The sequence below is a fragment of the Hippoglossus hippoglossus genome, chromosome 13 (assembly GCF_009819705.1).
Source record: "Hippoglossus hippoglossus isolate fHipHip1 chromosome 13, fHipHip1.pri, whole genome shotgun sequence".
In the NCBI taxonomy this organism is placed as follows: domain Eukaryota; kingdom Metazoa; phylum Chordata; class Actinopteri; order Pleuronectiformes; family Pleuronectidae; genus Hippoglossus; species Hippoglossus hippoglossus.
This window is the reverse complement of record NC_047163.1, coordinates 9,408,023-9,424,330: the sequence shown is the minus strand read 5'-3', so window position 1 is coordinate 9,424,330 and position 16,308 is coordinate 9,408,023. Positions and strand designations below refer to the sequence as shown.

The 16,308-nt window shown below is 43.1% G+C and overlaps 1 protein-coding gene and 1 pseudogene across 1 annotated transcript; one reads left to right on the top strand and one right to left on the bottom strand.

The window, feature by feature from the left end:
* Positions 1–3,010: 3,010 nt before the first annotated feature.
* On the bottom strand, positions 3,011–8,447 carry LOC117773010 (annotated as a pseudogene).
* Positions 8,448–9,767: 1,320 nt separating this feature from the next.
* On the top strand, positions 9,768–15,866 carry LOC117773097 (extracellular calcium-sensing receptor-like). Its single transcript, XM_034604791.1, has 7 exons — positions 9,768–9,877; positions 9,973–10,267; positions 12,555–13,334; positions 13,505–13,735; positions 13,845–13,966; positions 14,059–14,929; positions 15,804–15,866. Exons 1-7 carry the CDS (start codon positions 9,768–9,770, stop codon positions 15,864–15,866), a joined length of 2,472 nt encoding a protein of 823 aa, XP_034460682.1.
* Positions 15,867–16,308: the final 442 nt, after the last annotated feature.

Here is a 16,308-nt window from a genome sequence, read left to right as displayed (position 1 = left end):
CGGCTGATGAGTGACGACGACGCTGCAGTTGTCCAACAGAGAACTTTTGCCCTGGGGTGAAAACCCAGCTGAGCTAAGGAGGATTTTGAATGTGATGAGGAAATCCACAGCTTGTGTCGTCAGTTTGAGTTTCACATGAGTAACCTCATGAAAGTGCTTGGGCTGGAAAATATCGATTGATTATAACTTGATTTAATCATGCAAATTTGTGTTTTATTTGTCAAACAGAATTGTTTGTTTTGATCAGAGCAAAAACCCTGAAAACAAACCAACTCACTCTGAGATCCAACAAGAGAGGAAACATGAAATTGTGAAGGGAATTATTGATATTTATTTTCCTCCAACATGGTTTCCACAACAGACCTGATTAAGGGGATTGGTTGACTGCTTCCATCTAGTGGTCATATCCACAGCTGTGCATTGTTGATGTTTAACTTCAATTTACAGAATATAGGACACTCTTAATCATGCAAAATTTACCCTTCACATATGAAAGGCTTTTTCTTTCAAATAAACCTGATTATTGTCACTGTGTGATGAGATTGGCTAATTTTAAACCTGAAGGAAAACATCAACCTTTTCCCCTCAATGCATGAACTGAAGGGTCGGCTGTGGCTCGGGAGGTCGAGATGGGTTTGATTCCCGTCTCCCTCATTCCACACATGCCAAGGCGTCATTGGGCAAGACGCTGAACCCAAAAGACAGCTGACGGCAGTGTATGAAGGATGTGTGATAGAGAAAGTGCTGCATGTGGATTCAAGATTCAAGATTCAAGATTCAAGAGTTTATTGTCATATGCACAACGATAACATTAAGCAGTCGCTTGCAATGAAATGCTTGGGTCACAGGCTCTCTTATAACAATGCTCAATCAAAATTTAAAATTTAAAAATAAAATATACATATCTAAAATATATATATACACCTAAAGAAAAACAAAAAAACAAAAAAACAATAGTGCAAGTGTGTGCAATAGTGCAAATATGCAATAGTGCAAATATGCTAAGGTGCAGAGTTATGACAGATTGGAGGAGTTTAAAAGTCTTATGGCCTGGGGGATGAAACTGTCTCTGAGCCTGGTGGTGCGGGCCCGGATGCTGCGGTACCGTCGGCCAGACGGCAGCAGGCAGAACAGTTTATGGCTGGGGTGATAGGGATCTTTAATGATCCGGTTGGCCTTCTTCCTACACCGCTGGGTGTAGAGGTCCTCCATGGATGGTAGCTCCGTCCTGGTGATGTGCTGGGCAGACTTCACCACCCTCTGTAAAGCCTTACGGTTGAGGGCGGTGCAGCTGCCGTACCAGGCGGTGATGCAGCCGGTCAGGATGCTCTCTATGGTGCACCTGTAGAAGTTGCAGAGAATCCTGGCATCCATGTTGAGCCTCCGCAGCCTGCGGAGGAAGAAGAGCCGCTGTCTGGCCGTCTTCCTGATGGAGTCTGTGTGGTTGGTCCAGGTCAGGTCATCACTGATGTGGACCCCGAGGAACCTGAAGCTGCTGACTCGCTCCACCGTAGTCCCGTTGATGGAGAGGGGGGCGTGTTCTACTCCTTGACTCTTCCTGTAGTCCACGATCAGCTCCTTTGTTTTGCTGACGTTGAGATGGAGGTTGTTGTCCTGGCACCAAGATGTCAGGGCTCTGACCTCCTCTCTGTAGGCCTTCTCATCGTCGCCGGTGATCAGGCCTATAACGGTCGTGTCATCAGCAAACTTAATGATGGTGTTGGAGCTGTGGGTGGCCACGCAGTCATGCGTGAACAGGGAGTACAGGAGAGGACTGAGCCCACAGCCCTGGGGGGCACCGGTGTTTAGAGTCAGGGTGGAGGATGTGGTGCTGCCTATCCGCACCGCCTGTGGTCTGCCCGTCAGGAAGTTCAGAATCCAGTCACGGAGGGCGATGTTGAGCCCAAGGTCTCTGAGCTTGGTGACGAGCTTCAGGGGCACGATGGTGTTGAATGCTGAACTGTAGTCAATGAACAGCATTCTCACATATGTGTCCCTCTGGTCCAGGTGGGAGAGGGCAGTGTGAAGGGTGAGGGAGATGGCATCTGCAGTCGACCTATTTGGCCTGTAGGCAAACTGAAGAGGGTCCAGAGAGTCAGGGAGGGAGGAGGTGATGAATGGTTTGACTAGCCGCTCAAAACACTTCATGATGGTGGAAGTGAGTGCTACTGGGCGGTAGTCGTTCAGGCAGAGGATTTTTGTTTTTTTGGGAACAGGGACAATGATGGTCTCCTTGAAACATGCGGGGACTACAGACTGGAGCAGTGACAGGTTGAAAATGTCTGTGAAAACATCTGCCAGCTGATCTGCACACACCTTGAGAGCTCGGCCAGGAATGCCATCAGGTCCAGGTGCCTTGCGTGTGTTGATCCGGTTAAGTGATCTCCACACATCTGCCCTGGATATTACTGGGGGGCAGCGGTCCTCCTGGGCCTCTTGGATCTCCACAGCCGGGGAGTTGCTCTCAAAGCGTGCATAAAAGGTGTTCAGATCCTCTGGGAGAGATGCAGACACTACATCCGCACTGCTGGTCTTTGCTTTGTAGTCAGAGATGGTTTTGAGTCCAGCCCACATGTCCCTTGTGTTGGAGGGTTAGGGTCCGAAGCCTTGTATGAACGTGTGTGTGTGTGTGGGTGTGGGTGGGTAGATGACAAAACTGTACAGTGAAGCTCTTTGAGTGGTTAACAAGACAAGAAAAGTGCTAAAGTATTTGTTAACATTTCAGGACAGGAGTTTGCAAACACTGACAATAACACTTGATGGCAATGTAACAAGTCTTTATTTTAATTATATCACATCTTATATACTATGATGTGCATTTTGTTTTTATGTTTTATAGTGAAGACAAAACTCTTTTTGTTGCAAAACTTTCTTAGTTTTATTTCATATTTCCAGCACAAAAGGTAAATTATTTGTATAATAAGAAACAACAGATTAAAAAGACATTCACAAAATTACAATATATGAAAAATCATGCAACTAGTCGAAGAACTTACACAATATAAACTCTTGTATGCTGCCATCATAAATATTCCCGGAGCTCAGATGTACTAGGATTCATTCTTGTTCATCAAATGTTTCTTGGTGTTCTTTTCGGGCTTAAACAATATGATGTAACACTTTGGAGCAAATATACACAGAATTAGTCCAAAGCTGGAGGCCAAGATGGCAAAAATCTCCACAGCCACAGTGAATTTACCAGGAGAGCTGACGTAAGCTGGAATAAAAGTGATCCAGACGGCACAGAATATCAACATGCTGAACGTATGAGCTTTGCCTCATTAAAATTATCAGGGAGCTTCCGAGCTAGGACGCTAACACAAAGCAAAAGAAAGCCAACAGGCCTATGTACCCGAGCACAGCCCAGAACCCAATAGCTGAACCCAACGCACACTCCAGGATGATTCTCTCCTTGTATATGGTCAGGTTTTCATCGGAAAAGGGGGACTGACACCAACCAAATAATGCATATTAAACTTGAATAAACGTGAAGGACACCACAGTCATTCTTTGCTGCGGAGGACCGAACCATTTCATGATGTTTCGACCTGGAAGTGTCGCTTTAAAGGCCATTAACACCACTATAGTTTTCCCAAGAACACACGAGATGCAGAGGACGAAGGTGATGCCGAACGCGGTGTGTCGCAGCATGCAGGACCACTCGGAGGGCGCTCCCATGAAAGTTAGTGAACATAAGAAACACAGAGTCAGCGAGAAGAGCAGCAGGAAGCTCAGCTCGGAGTTGTTCGCCCGGACGATCGGGGACTTCCTGTGACGAAAGAATACAGCCGCTGTTATGGCGGCGAGACATGCGCCGCCAACGGAGAACGCAGCCAGGATGATTCCCAGGACCTCATGGATGGAGAGAAACTCTACAGGCTTAGGGAGACATGTGTTTCTCTCTGCGTTGGGCCAGGACTCGTCAGAGCAGGGGAAGCAATCAGCAGAATCTGCAAAAATAAATTAAGAAAAACACTTTCAGCAGCCTTATATTTGATGTAAACTTTATATAATGAACACTAGGTGCTGGACAGAGGTAACGAAAACCAGACAATTCGAAGTGTCCATAAATGAAATGTTAAAATACGTGTGGGGGGTGGAAGAAAACAGTAATGGCTTGAAAGAAAACCACACCCAAATATAACAAGAAATTAAATATAAAAAACCTTCAATACTGTTTATTTATTAGTATAACAGAGAACTAGAGGTGCCACTCTGTGTTTTCATGTCTCTGCAATAACCAGTCTGACAACTGAAGTGACAAGTGACAACTGATCAAATTTTAAAGAAATTCCCTAAAGGCAGACAAGAGATATCATGTTCAAGAAGCCAAAAGCATTATGAGGCCAAAGTTATGAGGCCACCAATGACCTTGAGCTTTGGCTCCCAAAATTAAATGAGTACATTATTGAGTCCAAGTGAACGTTTGTGACAAACATGAAGTGATTCCCTCAAGGGATTCTTGAGATATGCGTTGACATGAATGGGACGTACGTCAAATAACCCAAAAACATAATGCTTCCAGCCACTGGCTGTCGTTGGTAATGTTTCAGGCAGAGGCCCTTCTTCAGACCTGCTTTGTCCGATATGTTACCTACAAGTCGGTGGATTCATCAACTGGTGTTGAACATTCCTCGTGTTCTTATTTTACCTGTAGCATTGCTTATCTCTCCCTCAGGACATGGTACACAGTCATAGCAGCAGATGGGTTTCCCTCTCTGCAGCACTTTACGGGTTCCTGCAGGGCAGCTGTCTGTGCACACTGAAGCAGGCACCTGTCACACAGACACAAACAAACTCACACAGATATCACACTATGGCTACACAGCTGGTAGAGGTGTTAAGTTATGGCTCCTCACCTGTGTGCCACCCTCCATCCACGTGAGGTTCCTGCTGATGTGGATTTCCTGGCCGACCGGCAGCGACGCATTGTAGTGCCCCACTGTCACCAACTCAATGCTGCCACTCGCACTTCTTTGCCAGTTGACCAGCTCATATGTGGCCACCGGGTCTCCATTGGCATCAAACGACACATCATAACCGTTCTGGGAAAAGCTGACTTTCTTCAGCTCAGTAAGAACCTGTGAGGATGAAATGAAAGAAGACAGGAAGTAAATGATGTAAAGTACATTTTCGTCTTGGTAAGTATATGACATACAGTATTTGTTTGGACCGACCTGTTTGGACTCTATCCTGGTGACTTTGTCACACTCTCTTGTAGAGTTAGTTTTCTGGCACACTGCATTATGAATGGCATGAGCTATTGCATAAACGGCCTTGTACACCATGTTGGTGATGCGGAGCTGAGAGGTGTCGGTGTACGGGCTCTGGAGCGTCTGAATGTCTTCAGTTCCATCACATAAACTCTCTCCTGTGGCTGCACCTAAAAACAACGAGGAGGAGACTGGGCTTTTTTTTAACAAATTAACATTTACATTTATGAAAATAATGAGAACAATTTCCTTGAAACTGACTTGACCTGTATTCATATTTACTAAAACATGAATATGATATTATCATAGTATTATGCTGTATTGTGCTGTTCCGTTATAATTATATATCATTATAATTATGATTGCTATGATATCACTGCACATTATTATTAGTATGCAGCATGTGCACTGTCAGTATCCTTTTAAATAACTTTATTATATTCTTAATGTTCTCCATTTTTAAGTTTACGTTTCATGTATGATTATTCATCTTATTTGTCTTCTACTTTTCACTTATTTAATATCTATTTCATTATTACCTTGTACCTTATTATATTTTCAGCTTGCATTTATACCTTATATATTTGAAATATTCTCTTATTTCAAATATTTTCATCTCATATGTTTAGTCATCTCATGTATTTTTCATGTATCTTTGATGTTTAATGAGAAGCACATAAATAAACTTGAATTACCATGCAGCTCCACAAATTGTGACAACAACACAACACAACTGATAGTGTCACCTATGTTTTAAGAGGGAAAAATAAGTCTGCACAACTTCCTCACTTTGGCCCAGCCTGCAGTGGAATTCACTCTCCCAGAACTCAGTCAGCACCGGGGACGCAGACACTTTGGTGGCCGGCAGATCCAGCAGGAAGTCCCTCAGGCCGGGGATGACAGCTTGCTGGATGCCAATTCCGATGGCCCCGGCACAGAAGGAGAACCTCAGCAGCTCTGAGTTAGTCACCCAGGCCTCGCTTCCTAACCACTGACGAGGAGGAGGAGGCTCCCGGGACAGCTCCTCAAACAGGATCCTCATGTCTCCAGAGGCTACGAAGGCCACAATAACCGTGGCTGTCGACCTGGAGAGACGATATAATGCATAATGCACAGTTAATATGGATAAAGATTTTTTAAACCAGCAAACATGAGAACTTCAGTGTTTTGAATGTACAGTTTCTCAATGAGTATTTTTATCCAGGCCTATAAGATCAATAAACATGAAGAGTCAGTTATTATTCAGTATTATTTATTACATTGTTTTGTATTTGCACTATCTTAATAAAACCATTTTCTAATCTTCTAATGTTGTGTGACTGAATATATTTAGTGATTTTAATGTGCAGAAGCTCAGTGTCAACACAGTCAGTGGTGCAGAAACCTGCGGATCACTTCAGCCACTCTCTGGATCTTGCTGCGCGGGTGGGTGCGGTAGAAGGACTCGGAGTACTCCACGCAGATGCCCTCTCTGTGCGCTGCGTCCAGGAAAGACGCCATGCCGTTGTTGCCATAGTCCGAATCCGAGCGCACAGCACCGATCCACGTCCAGCCGAAGTGTTTGACCAGTTTGGCCAGCGCGTTGGCCTGGAACTGGTCACTGGGGATCGTCCTGAAGAAACTCGGGTACTGCTTCTTGTTGGAGAGGCAGGCGCAGGTGGCAAAGTGGCTCACCTGGAGCAACACAGTGGGATTCTTCATCTCCAAAAACAACTGTGAATCGCACTGGTTTATAATGAATGAATTGAGTAGAAACACAAATAGATTTACTTGAGGGATGTTGAAGGGCCCGATGACGCGCGACATGCTGATGGATGGCGTGGAGCCGGACTCGCCAACGATGGCCATCACCATTCCGGACTGGGAGCAGTTGTGGTCGTTGCCGGGGCTGAACTCCGGGTCCTGGCCGTTGGAGAGCTGGAAGGCCAGACGCACCGCCATCGGCACCGAGGCGCACGAGTCGTAGATGTGGTAACCGAGCGTGACGCCCGGCAGCAGGTTCGAGCTGTTGTTGATCTCCTCGATGGCGAAGACCATGGCGCGTGAGAAGCGCAGCTCACGGGAGTCGATGCTGCACATGCACACATGTATGTAAACAAGTTTACATAGGATGGGATCACGTGTTCTAATGGGAGAATCACAGGCCTAAGAATAATACTAATAATACAAACAGGAGTACTACTAATACTACTAATAGTTATAATAATAATCACAATTATCGTCATAGCCTAATCATATTAGCGGAAAAACCACAGGCATACTAACTGTACAAATAATAACACTACTAATGAAAATATTATTTATATATATAATATATATTATTATTAGTAATACTACTACTACTACTTCAACAACTAATAATAATTATAATAATAAGTTGCTGTTACTAAGTGCTTCACACAGAAAACAAATTAAAAACAAGAAGATCATACCTCATCATATATAACATCATAATAAGAATAGCCAGGAGAAGATTTAATGTCAATAGTCAACTAATTTCACACAAGTAATGACTGCGTTTCACAGCGTTAATCTGTTCTTATTCTGGGAAATATTAATAAATGTTAAAAACAACTGTTTTCATTTAAGAATCACATATCATAATCTTTTCTCCTACAGCCACACTGGACACATTTTGAATATAACACATGTAACTTAACATCAAAAAATTAAAACAAAAAGATTTTAAGCACAATATCCAAATTTAAAACATTTATGTCCCCACAAGGTCCAACATCCTTTTATTCCCCACTTCTCCCTGTTATACAAACCTCCCTATGCACCTCAGAGGCTCAGGCTCCGTGGTGTAGTTATACCTCACTGTGTGCATGTAGTCGTGTATGGAGAAAACCCCCCCAACCACATAGTCCCCATCCATTGAGAAGGCAGGTGGATGAGCCGTACCCTGCAGCTTACATTTCATTCCAGACCCGTTCAAGCCAAGAGCAGAGTTCAGCTCAAACAGACCCAGAGCCCATATGAGGCAAACAAAGAGAGCTGAGATCCCCATCATCCCCCAAGTGTGTGCATGTGGGCAATAAGTGTGTATTCACTGCTTTATATAGCTTTTCAGACTAAAGATTCCCTCCTACTGTACGTCAGCATACTGTACATCACAGAGAGGATGTCCTTGCTCTGTATTTTTCAGTTCCTTAGGCTGTATGTACTTTATAACCTCCACTGAGTGCCTCTGTTTCTCTTCTACTCTTGTTAAATTACTATTTAAAACAAACAAGGCCCAACAGTCCACTTTAAATACAGTCGAGCCAAGCAACATTTCACACACTCGTGGATATCAGTTTTCTTAATGTGCCGGATTTTTTTTCCATTGAGATCCATGAATCATTCCCTGGGAAATTGGTGAAAATGTCCAAAAACACTTAATCTCACATTGTTAAAGTAAGTGGGTGGAAAAAAGCCTGGATTCACCACTTTCACCTGATCCCCAACACAATTGAATGGGTCCTTGGCCAATGTCCCATCATTCCACCAAGCTTTGTTAAAACCTGTTCAATGTTTTTTATAAAACCTGCTAAAAAACAGACAAATGAACAGGAGCAAAAACATAACCTCCTCGTTGGAGGTAACTAAGCAACCACATAATTATAACTAATACCCAAAACAGAAACCAATTTAAAATATAATATGATAAATGCAACTCAAAACACAGCAATTCAAACAATAATTAAAAAGGAATGAATAAATAGGACAATAACAGCCCACAGTCATACAAACAGTGTGTTTTGTGAACCAAATCTCTGCTGGAGTACTCTTAAGTAAACACAATGAGATGGAAGGTGGTAATTATTACTTAAGATTCGCTAAGAGTATTTTACAGGAAACCACCCTTAAAACATGAGTTCACCCAAAACACTGGTAAATGTGCAATTGTTTAGTTCAGCTTTTACTAATTCAACAGACTGTAGAGTTGTTCTTTTAAATGACAGGTCACCGATTCCTCTCTATAAGGAGATTTATTATAGTGAGAGAGAAAAAATCCCCATTCAGAAATGCATAGACACCAAAAGTTCACTTAAACCCGACATGATAATGTCTCAATTTCATGAGTAGCACTTGATGCCTTTGCTTTGTTCTTGTCTTTAATCTCCATTGTCATTCATACTTATTGTTATCTACAAAATGACAATTTATTGATCTTTCCATACGAGATAGTTCATGGTGACCGAGAGACAGAAACTCAAGATGACCTCCAACTTCACAAAAGCAAAATAATTCAAATCAAAGTGCGTGAATTATGTAATCATGTGTATAAATTGGATATGAGCTTTCCCTCCCCCAAATGTCTGCCCAAGCCCTGATGGGCGGTATGAAACTATCAAGAAAATCACCCTGCATATAAAATCAAGCACTCCTTCATTAAGATCAGAGACGGGGCTGGAGGGAGGGACGGCAGCAATGGGGCCATTTCTAGACACATTTTTCTTCTTTCATGGCTTCTCATTGTTGATTATGCTCCCGCCCTCACTTTTCTCATCTGAGTCTTCCTCTCACTCCTCATCCTGTAAGCTAAGGAGGCAGTTTTATCTCAATGGGATGCACAAGCCTGGTGATGTGATTCTGGGTGGGTTGTTTGAAATCCACTACCCCTCTGTGTTCCCTGAGCTGACGTTCACCTCAGGGCCGACTCAGCTCAGCTGCCAGGGGTAAGTCTCACACTCCTGCAGAATGAAACAGTTTTATTGTATCATATCAACATATATAACTTCACAGTGGTGAATTGTGTCTGTTTATGTGTTAGCTTTGAACCTCCAGGGTTCAGACATGCCATGACCATGGCCTTTGCTATCGAAGAGATCAACAGAAGCGCCGACCTGCTGCCTAATGTGACTCTGGGATACAGTCTGTACGATAACTGTGCCACGCTGGTGATTGGATTCAGTGCCGTGTTGTCTCTGGCCAGCGGTCGAGAGGAGCACTCTCTGCTTCAGGAGGCCTGTGTGGGGCCTCCTCCAGTCCTGGGGATTGTGGGTGATTCCTTCTCAACGTTTTCTATCGCCATCTCTGATGTGATAGGTTTATTCAAATTGCCCATTGTAAGTTTCTTTTCGGTCTTAGCTGTGCTCAGCTTCCTGTTAGCTTTTCTGGCGAGGAATCTCCCCGACAGTTTCAACGAATCCAAACTCATAACTTTCAGCATGTTGATCTTCTGCGCTGTGTGGGTGGCCTTCGTCCCGGCGTATATCAGCTCACCAGGCAAATACGCAGATGCAGTGGAGGTATTTGCCATCCTGGCGTCTAGTTTTGGCCTCCTGGGGGCGCTGTTTGGACCCAAATGTTACATCATCCTATTGAGACCAGAGAGGAACACAAAGAAAGCCATCATGAGTTGAGGAATTGAGTCATAAAGTTTGTGTTTATGTTCATTACACAGAATGAGTCAATTTCCCTACACAATAAAAACAACAGCCTTGAATTAGGTAAATATTAGTTGAATGAGTTGATGATAAAAGGTGAAGATCAAATGCTAAATAAATTGGATCGTATGTATAAGATAACACTCACATCGTGATATGTGATACTTGCACTTCAAATTGTATCAGTGACTTTTAGTTTTAGTTTTCATGATTTCAGTTAACCCTCAGACCAACTTGAACCCACTCTCTATGAATGAATTCAGCTTAACAATCATCGACTGCAGTACATGAAGAGACACACACGGACCTAAACTCAATGTCGGCACCTTTTTCACTGGAAAACACTGCATCTCTGCAGATGTATGAGATCATTGAAATGATTGTAATGCAAGTACAAGTGAAGTGTGGCTACGTTAGCAGGCTCATATTCTTCCAATAGCATCCTGGATTGGCTTTCTTCCTCCTAAAAGGTTTGTCATATGTTCACATTATTAGAGCATTGCAAGATGCAGTAGGACATAAACAACAAAGGATGCACACAAACGATGCATTACCTCGTCACTGTGCATCCGACAAACAGCTATGTGTCTTTTCTTCGCTCCTTATCCCCAACCCTAACCCTAGCCCTAAACCTAGCTGCAACCCAAACCCTAACCCTAAATTTACCAAGGTCGTAGAAACTCAAAGATGGTACCAATCGATCGGGTGTGCCCACATTAGTGGGGGTAGAACCTACTCCAAAGTCTCTACGACATTCACAGACCTTAACCCTAACCTTAATCGCAACCCTAACCCTAAGTAACCAAGGTCGTAGAAACTCATAGATGGTACCAATCGATCGGGTGTGACCACATTAGTGGGGGTACAGCCTACTCCGAAGTCTCTACGACATTCACTAACCCTAACCCTAATCACAACCCTAACCCTTGTTATTGTTTTATTGTTATTGTTTTTATTACCTTTATATGTTTTTAGAGATCCACTACTGGCAAACATCTGTAATTGACTGCAACATTTAAACAGATACAGCACAACGAAACAACTTCTCTCCACAATGTATTTACTATTTTTCAATCCTGTGCAGATCCTCAGAGAACAGGTAAATCAGTTCTGTCTCCTACACGTCATTGGGCTGGGTTTCTTAGAAGTGCAGTACTGCGTTGAGAATAATTTCATGGGAATGAGGAGTACGTTCACATTGGCTGTTGCTTCTTCTCTCATGGTACAAAGAAACACTATAAAGGTCAGTTCCCAGGTCAGAGTTGCTTTCAGTGAAGAACAGGGAGACTCGTGATGGGTTGGATCACTTGTATCCTCTTCACTCTGCTGGCAGGGATAAAGTCAGAAAAACAAACATGCAAAATGATCGGGCAAACAGGGTTCAAGAAGTTTTCTAAAGATGGTGATCTCATTATCGGAGGAGTTTTCGCTTTGTCTACTACACGCAAATTGATTGACAATGGCTACCACGCATTGCCGTATACATACTGCAAAAAGTAAGTGAATGTGCTGTAAAACGTGTGTATGTTTTGTGTGTGAAAGTGATCAGCTCTAATGTCATTTATTAATAACAAGCGAACACTGTGTGTAGGCTGAATGACAGGGAACTGAAGTTTGCCAGGATAGTGATGTTTACAGTGGAGGAGATCAACAGAGATACTAAGCTCCTTCCTGGATTGAGTCTGGGCTACAGGCTGTACAATGGTTGTGGGAGTGAGAATCTGATTCGAGCAGCAGTGGAAGCCGTAAACGGAGAGGACTCAAAGGGCTGCGCTGATCAGATACAGGCTCTCCTGGGCCATTCCTCCTCCGGAGTGAGTAAAGACATAAACATCATACTCAGCCCGCTATCCATTCCAAAGGTGAGGAGACGTGATTGGGAAATAACTGGGATTTATTCATGTTTCCATCTTTGAAGAACGTTTATTCTGCCTTGTTGTGGTTAACATGTTTTCTTTCTTTGAAGGTGAGCCATCTCTCCACTTGTGCTTGTTTGAGTGACAAAAGGCAGTTCCCCACATTCTTCAGAACTGTGCCCAGTGACCACTTCCAAATCATCGGTCTGGTGCACCTCATGAAATACTTTGACTGGCGCTGGGTGGGGATCATTTATTCTCAGGGCGTGTACTCAGAAGAAGGTACAATGGCATTTGCAAAGGAAGCAGAAAAAGAGGGCATATGTGTTGAATACCGGTTACCTTACTCAAAGACACATGTAAAATTTCCTGCTATTGTGGAGGCTCTGAGGAAATCCTCGTCCAAGGTGGTCCTCTTGTTTTTGTCCTTCACCAAATCGTTCTTGTCAGAAATAGAGAAGTATAACATCACTGGAAAGCAATGTGTTGGCAGTGAGGCTTGGATCACTAAAACAGACCTGGCTTCTGACAGGAGAAAGAGCATTTTGCAGGGGGCGATGGGCTTCGCCCTCCCTCAGGCCTCCATCCCAGGTCTTGGTGAATTCTTACTCAGCTTTAAACCCTCTGACGAACCACAGAGTGCTATAGTTAAAGATTTCTGGGAGTCGTTCTTTGACTGCAGCTTCTCTCCGTCAAATACTTCTGCTACGTGTACTGGCACAGAAGATCTCAGCACAGTCTCCAGTGACTACACAGACGTGACACATTTTAGGCCAGAGAATAATGTGTACAAAGCTGTGTACTTGGTGGCGTATGCTATTCACGCACTACTGCAATGTCACAATGGCTCAAATCCAACCACTGGAAAGTCCTGCGTGACTAAAGACCAAGTTCGGCCTAAATTAGTAAGTTCTGGTATATTTACTCAGGCATAAGATACTTAATATTAATGTTTTCCTTACCTTGATGTTAATGCAAAAAATGTAACATTTGAATATTAGCTACCAATCTTAGTGGTTTCTCGCAAATATGCTGAAATGTCCTGATTGTCCTACTACAGGTGTTGGAGCACATTAAGTACATGAACTTCACAACACAGAGTGGGGCCAATGTTTTCTTTGATGAAAACGGAGACTCAGTTGCCCAGTATGACTTAGTTAACTGGCAAATAAAAGACGACGGCTCTGTTGAGATCGTAAACATCGGTCAATTTGACACGTCTCTGCCAGAGTTGCAGAAATTCAAACTAAAAGACAACACCAGGATAGTTTGGGGAGGAAACAGTATCGAGGTGAAATGACTATCTGTCTAATTAATTCTCCCAGCTGAATTATAGTGTTTTCCTACAGTGCATTTAGGTGCATTTATGAATTTTCTCACGTTGTGTTTTCTCTAATCAGGTGCCGAGGTCTGTTTGCAGAGAGCCGTGTCCCCCAGGGACTCGAAAGGCGATAAAGAAGCATAAACCTGTGTGCTGCTTCGACTGCTTTGAGTGCCCTGAGGGGACAATTAGTAATGAGACAAGTGAGACAGAAAATGAATTCATTCATGTTTGCAGTAGAAACAAAAAAGGAAAGAAATGCATGTTTTAAAATCTCTCTCTCTCTATCTCCACTCTTCTCCCGACTGTTTGATCTGTCCACCTGAATTTTGGCCGAATGAAAAGAAAGACCAGTGTCTCCCGAAGCCGACTGAGTACCTCTCCTACAACGAGATCATGGGGGCACTTTTAACTGGATTTGGTTGTGTGGGCATATTTTTATCTCTACTGACATCAATCATTTTTCTGACTCATAAAGAGACTCCCATTGTTAAAGCCAACAACTCGGAGCTGAGCTTCCTGCTGCTCTTCTCCCTGACGCTGTGCTTCCTGTGCTCCCTGACCTTCATCGGCCGGCCCTCTGAGTGGTCCTGCATGCTGCGGCACACTGCGTTCGGCATCACCTTCGTCCTCTGCATCTCTTGTGTCCTCGGGAAAACTATAGTGGTGTTAATGGCCTTCAGGGCGACACTTCCAGGCAGAAATATGATGAAATGGTTCGGTCCTGCCCAGCAGAGGCTCAGTGTTCTGAGTTTCACCCTGGTTCAGGTTGTAATTTGTGTACTTTGGCTCACAACCAACCCTCCATTCCCAAGGATGAACATGATATACTATAAAGATAAGATCATCTTAGAGTGCGCTCTGGGGTCAGCTGTCGGGTTCTGGGCTGTGCTGGGTTACATCGGACTTCTTGCTCTCTTGTGTTTTATTCTTGCTTTTTTTGCCAGGAAGCTGCCAGACAGCTTTAATGAGGCCAAACTGATCACCTTCAGCATGTTGATATTCTGTGCGGTCTGGATCACATTCATCCCAGCATATGTCAGCTCCCCTGGGAAGTTCACTGTAGCTGTGGAAACTTTTGCAATTTTGTCTTCAGCATTTGGTTTATTAATTTGTATCTTTGCACCGAAATGCTACATAATATTGATCAAACCAGAGAAAAACATCATTCTCTTTTTCTGTAGCTAACACTTTCTTCACATTCTTCCACAAACTTCAAATGAAAGATACAATAAAGCTACAACTTTTTTCAATCAAAGTCACTAAAGCTCATCTTCCTTTTTTCACCTCCTGTATATGAAAAGTGTCCAGTGATACAATTCAATTCCACTGTATTTGTATAGCGCCAAATCATGACATACAGTATCTCAAGCCACTTTACATAGAAGGTCACGACCTTACAGAATGATAGAGAAACCATACAGTTCTCACGATGAACAAGCACTTTGGGGACTGTGGAGAGAAAACAGCTTCAGAACCCTGGAACCAGCTACAATCGCCTGGAACGCCAAGATGGTGTCAACGAGGAGGCAGGACAGACAGAGGACGAAGCTGAGTCCTAACGCTGCCTGGTGGAGCCGGCATTGGTGATATGACCAGGAAGAAAGACAGGAATTCTTCAACCACAGCAACCACAATGGTCTTTGTAGAACTCAGTGGAGCCTCAGGGGACACAAACAGCAAATAGACTCTCTCCCTGTTAAAAAATAAACCATATAATTCAATCACTAACACAATACTATGGTCATTTAACACCTGAACGAAAACATGTAGGAAATATAATTTTATTATTTTCACTGCATTAAATCATTCAACCCCCAAAAAACAGTCACAAAATTATTTAATTTGTTGTTGATATATTTCAATACAATAAGGTGACAAAGTTTAACATTTAATGTGGCTTCTAAATGGGTATCTTAAGTCCTCCCTGACTTTACATCACTTCCTACAATGGGTGTCGAAGAGAATAATGATCACGTTTACATGGCTGAGCAAGGTCCTGTGTATTATATAATGTGACTGCAAAACAATTGGAAACAGGAGGAGAGCAGTTATGGGGAAATTTGTCGTCCCACACATCTGCTTTTGCTTTTGGTTCTGACTGAGTTGTTTGAAGTCCGCTACATATGTGTCTTTTCTGAGTTGACGTTCATCTCGGAACCAAATCAACGAAGGGGCGAAGGGTGAGATTCACAACAAATGCTACAAGATATTTGTACAGGGTAAATTACAAGTGTATTGGATTTGCGTGTCTTACAGTTAATACACAATTTGTTAGAAGTTAATGGAGATTAATGTTGTTAAACTCAACATGTATAATGAAAAGTGTGACAGGTTTATGCAAACTAAGTTTCTATTTTTCCCCCTGACTTGTCATCAGAGAATGGTTTTATTTTCCATTATTAAATGTTCAAAGTAAACGTTCCCACCCGCCTGTCCCTTCTTCAACCAGTGAAACAAGAACATTATATAGTACCACATGGAAAATGTGTAGTTTCCTCTGTTCACTTTCTCTGCTGTCGGCTGATGAGTGACGACGACGC

Bases quoted from the DNA above. Each gene is read 5' to 3' on its own strand.
- LOC117773097 (XM_034604791.1), top strand. From the start codon at position 9,768: ATGCACAAGCCTGGTGATGTGATTCTGGGTGGGTTGTTTGAAATCCAC. The intron at 9,878-9,972 runs GTAAGTCTCACA...TTTATGTGTTAG, and splicing joins ACTCAGCTCAGCTGCCAGGG to CTTTGAACCTCCAGGGTTCA. The intron at 10,268-12,554 runs GTAAGTTTCTTT...CTTTCTTTGAAG, and splicing joins GTTTATTCAAATTGCCCATT to GTGAGCCATCTCTCCACTTG.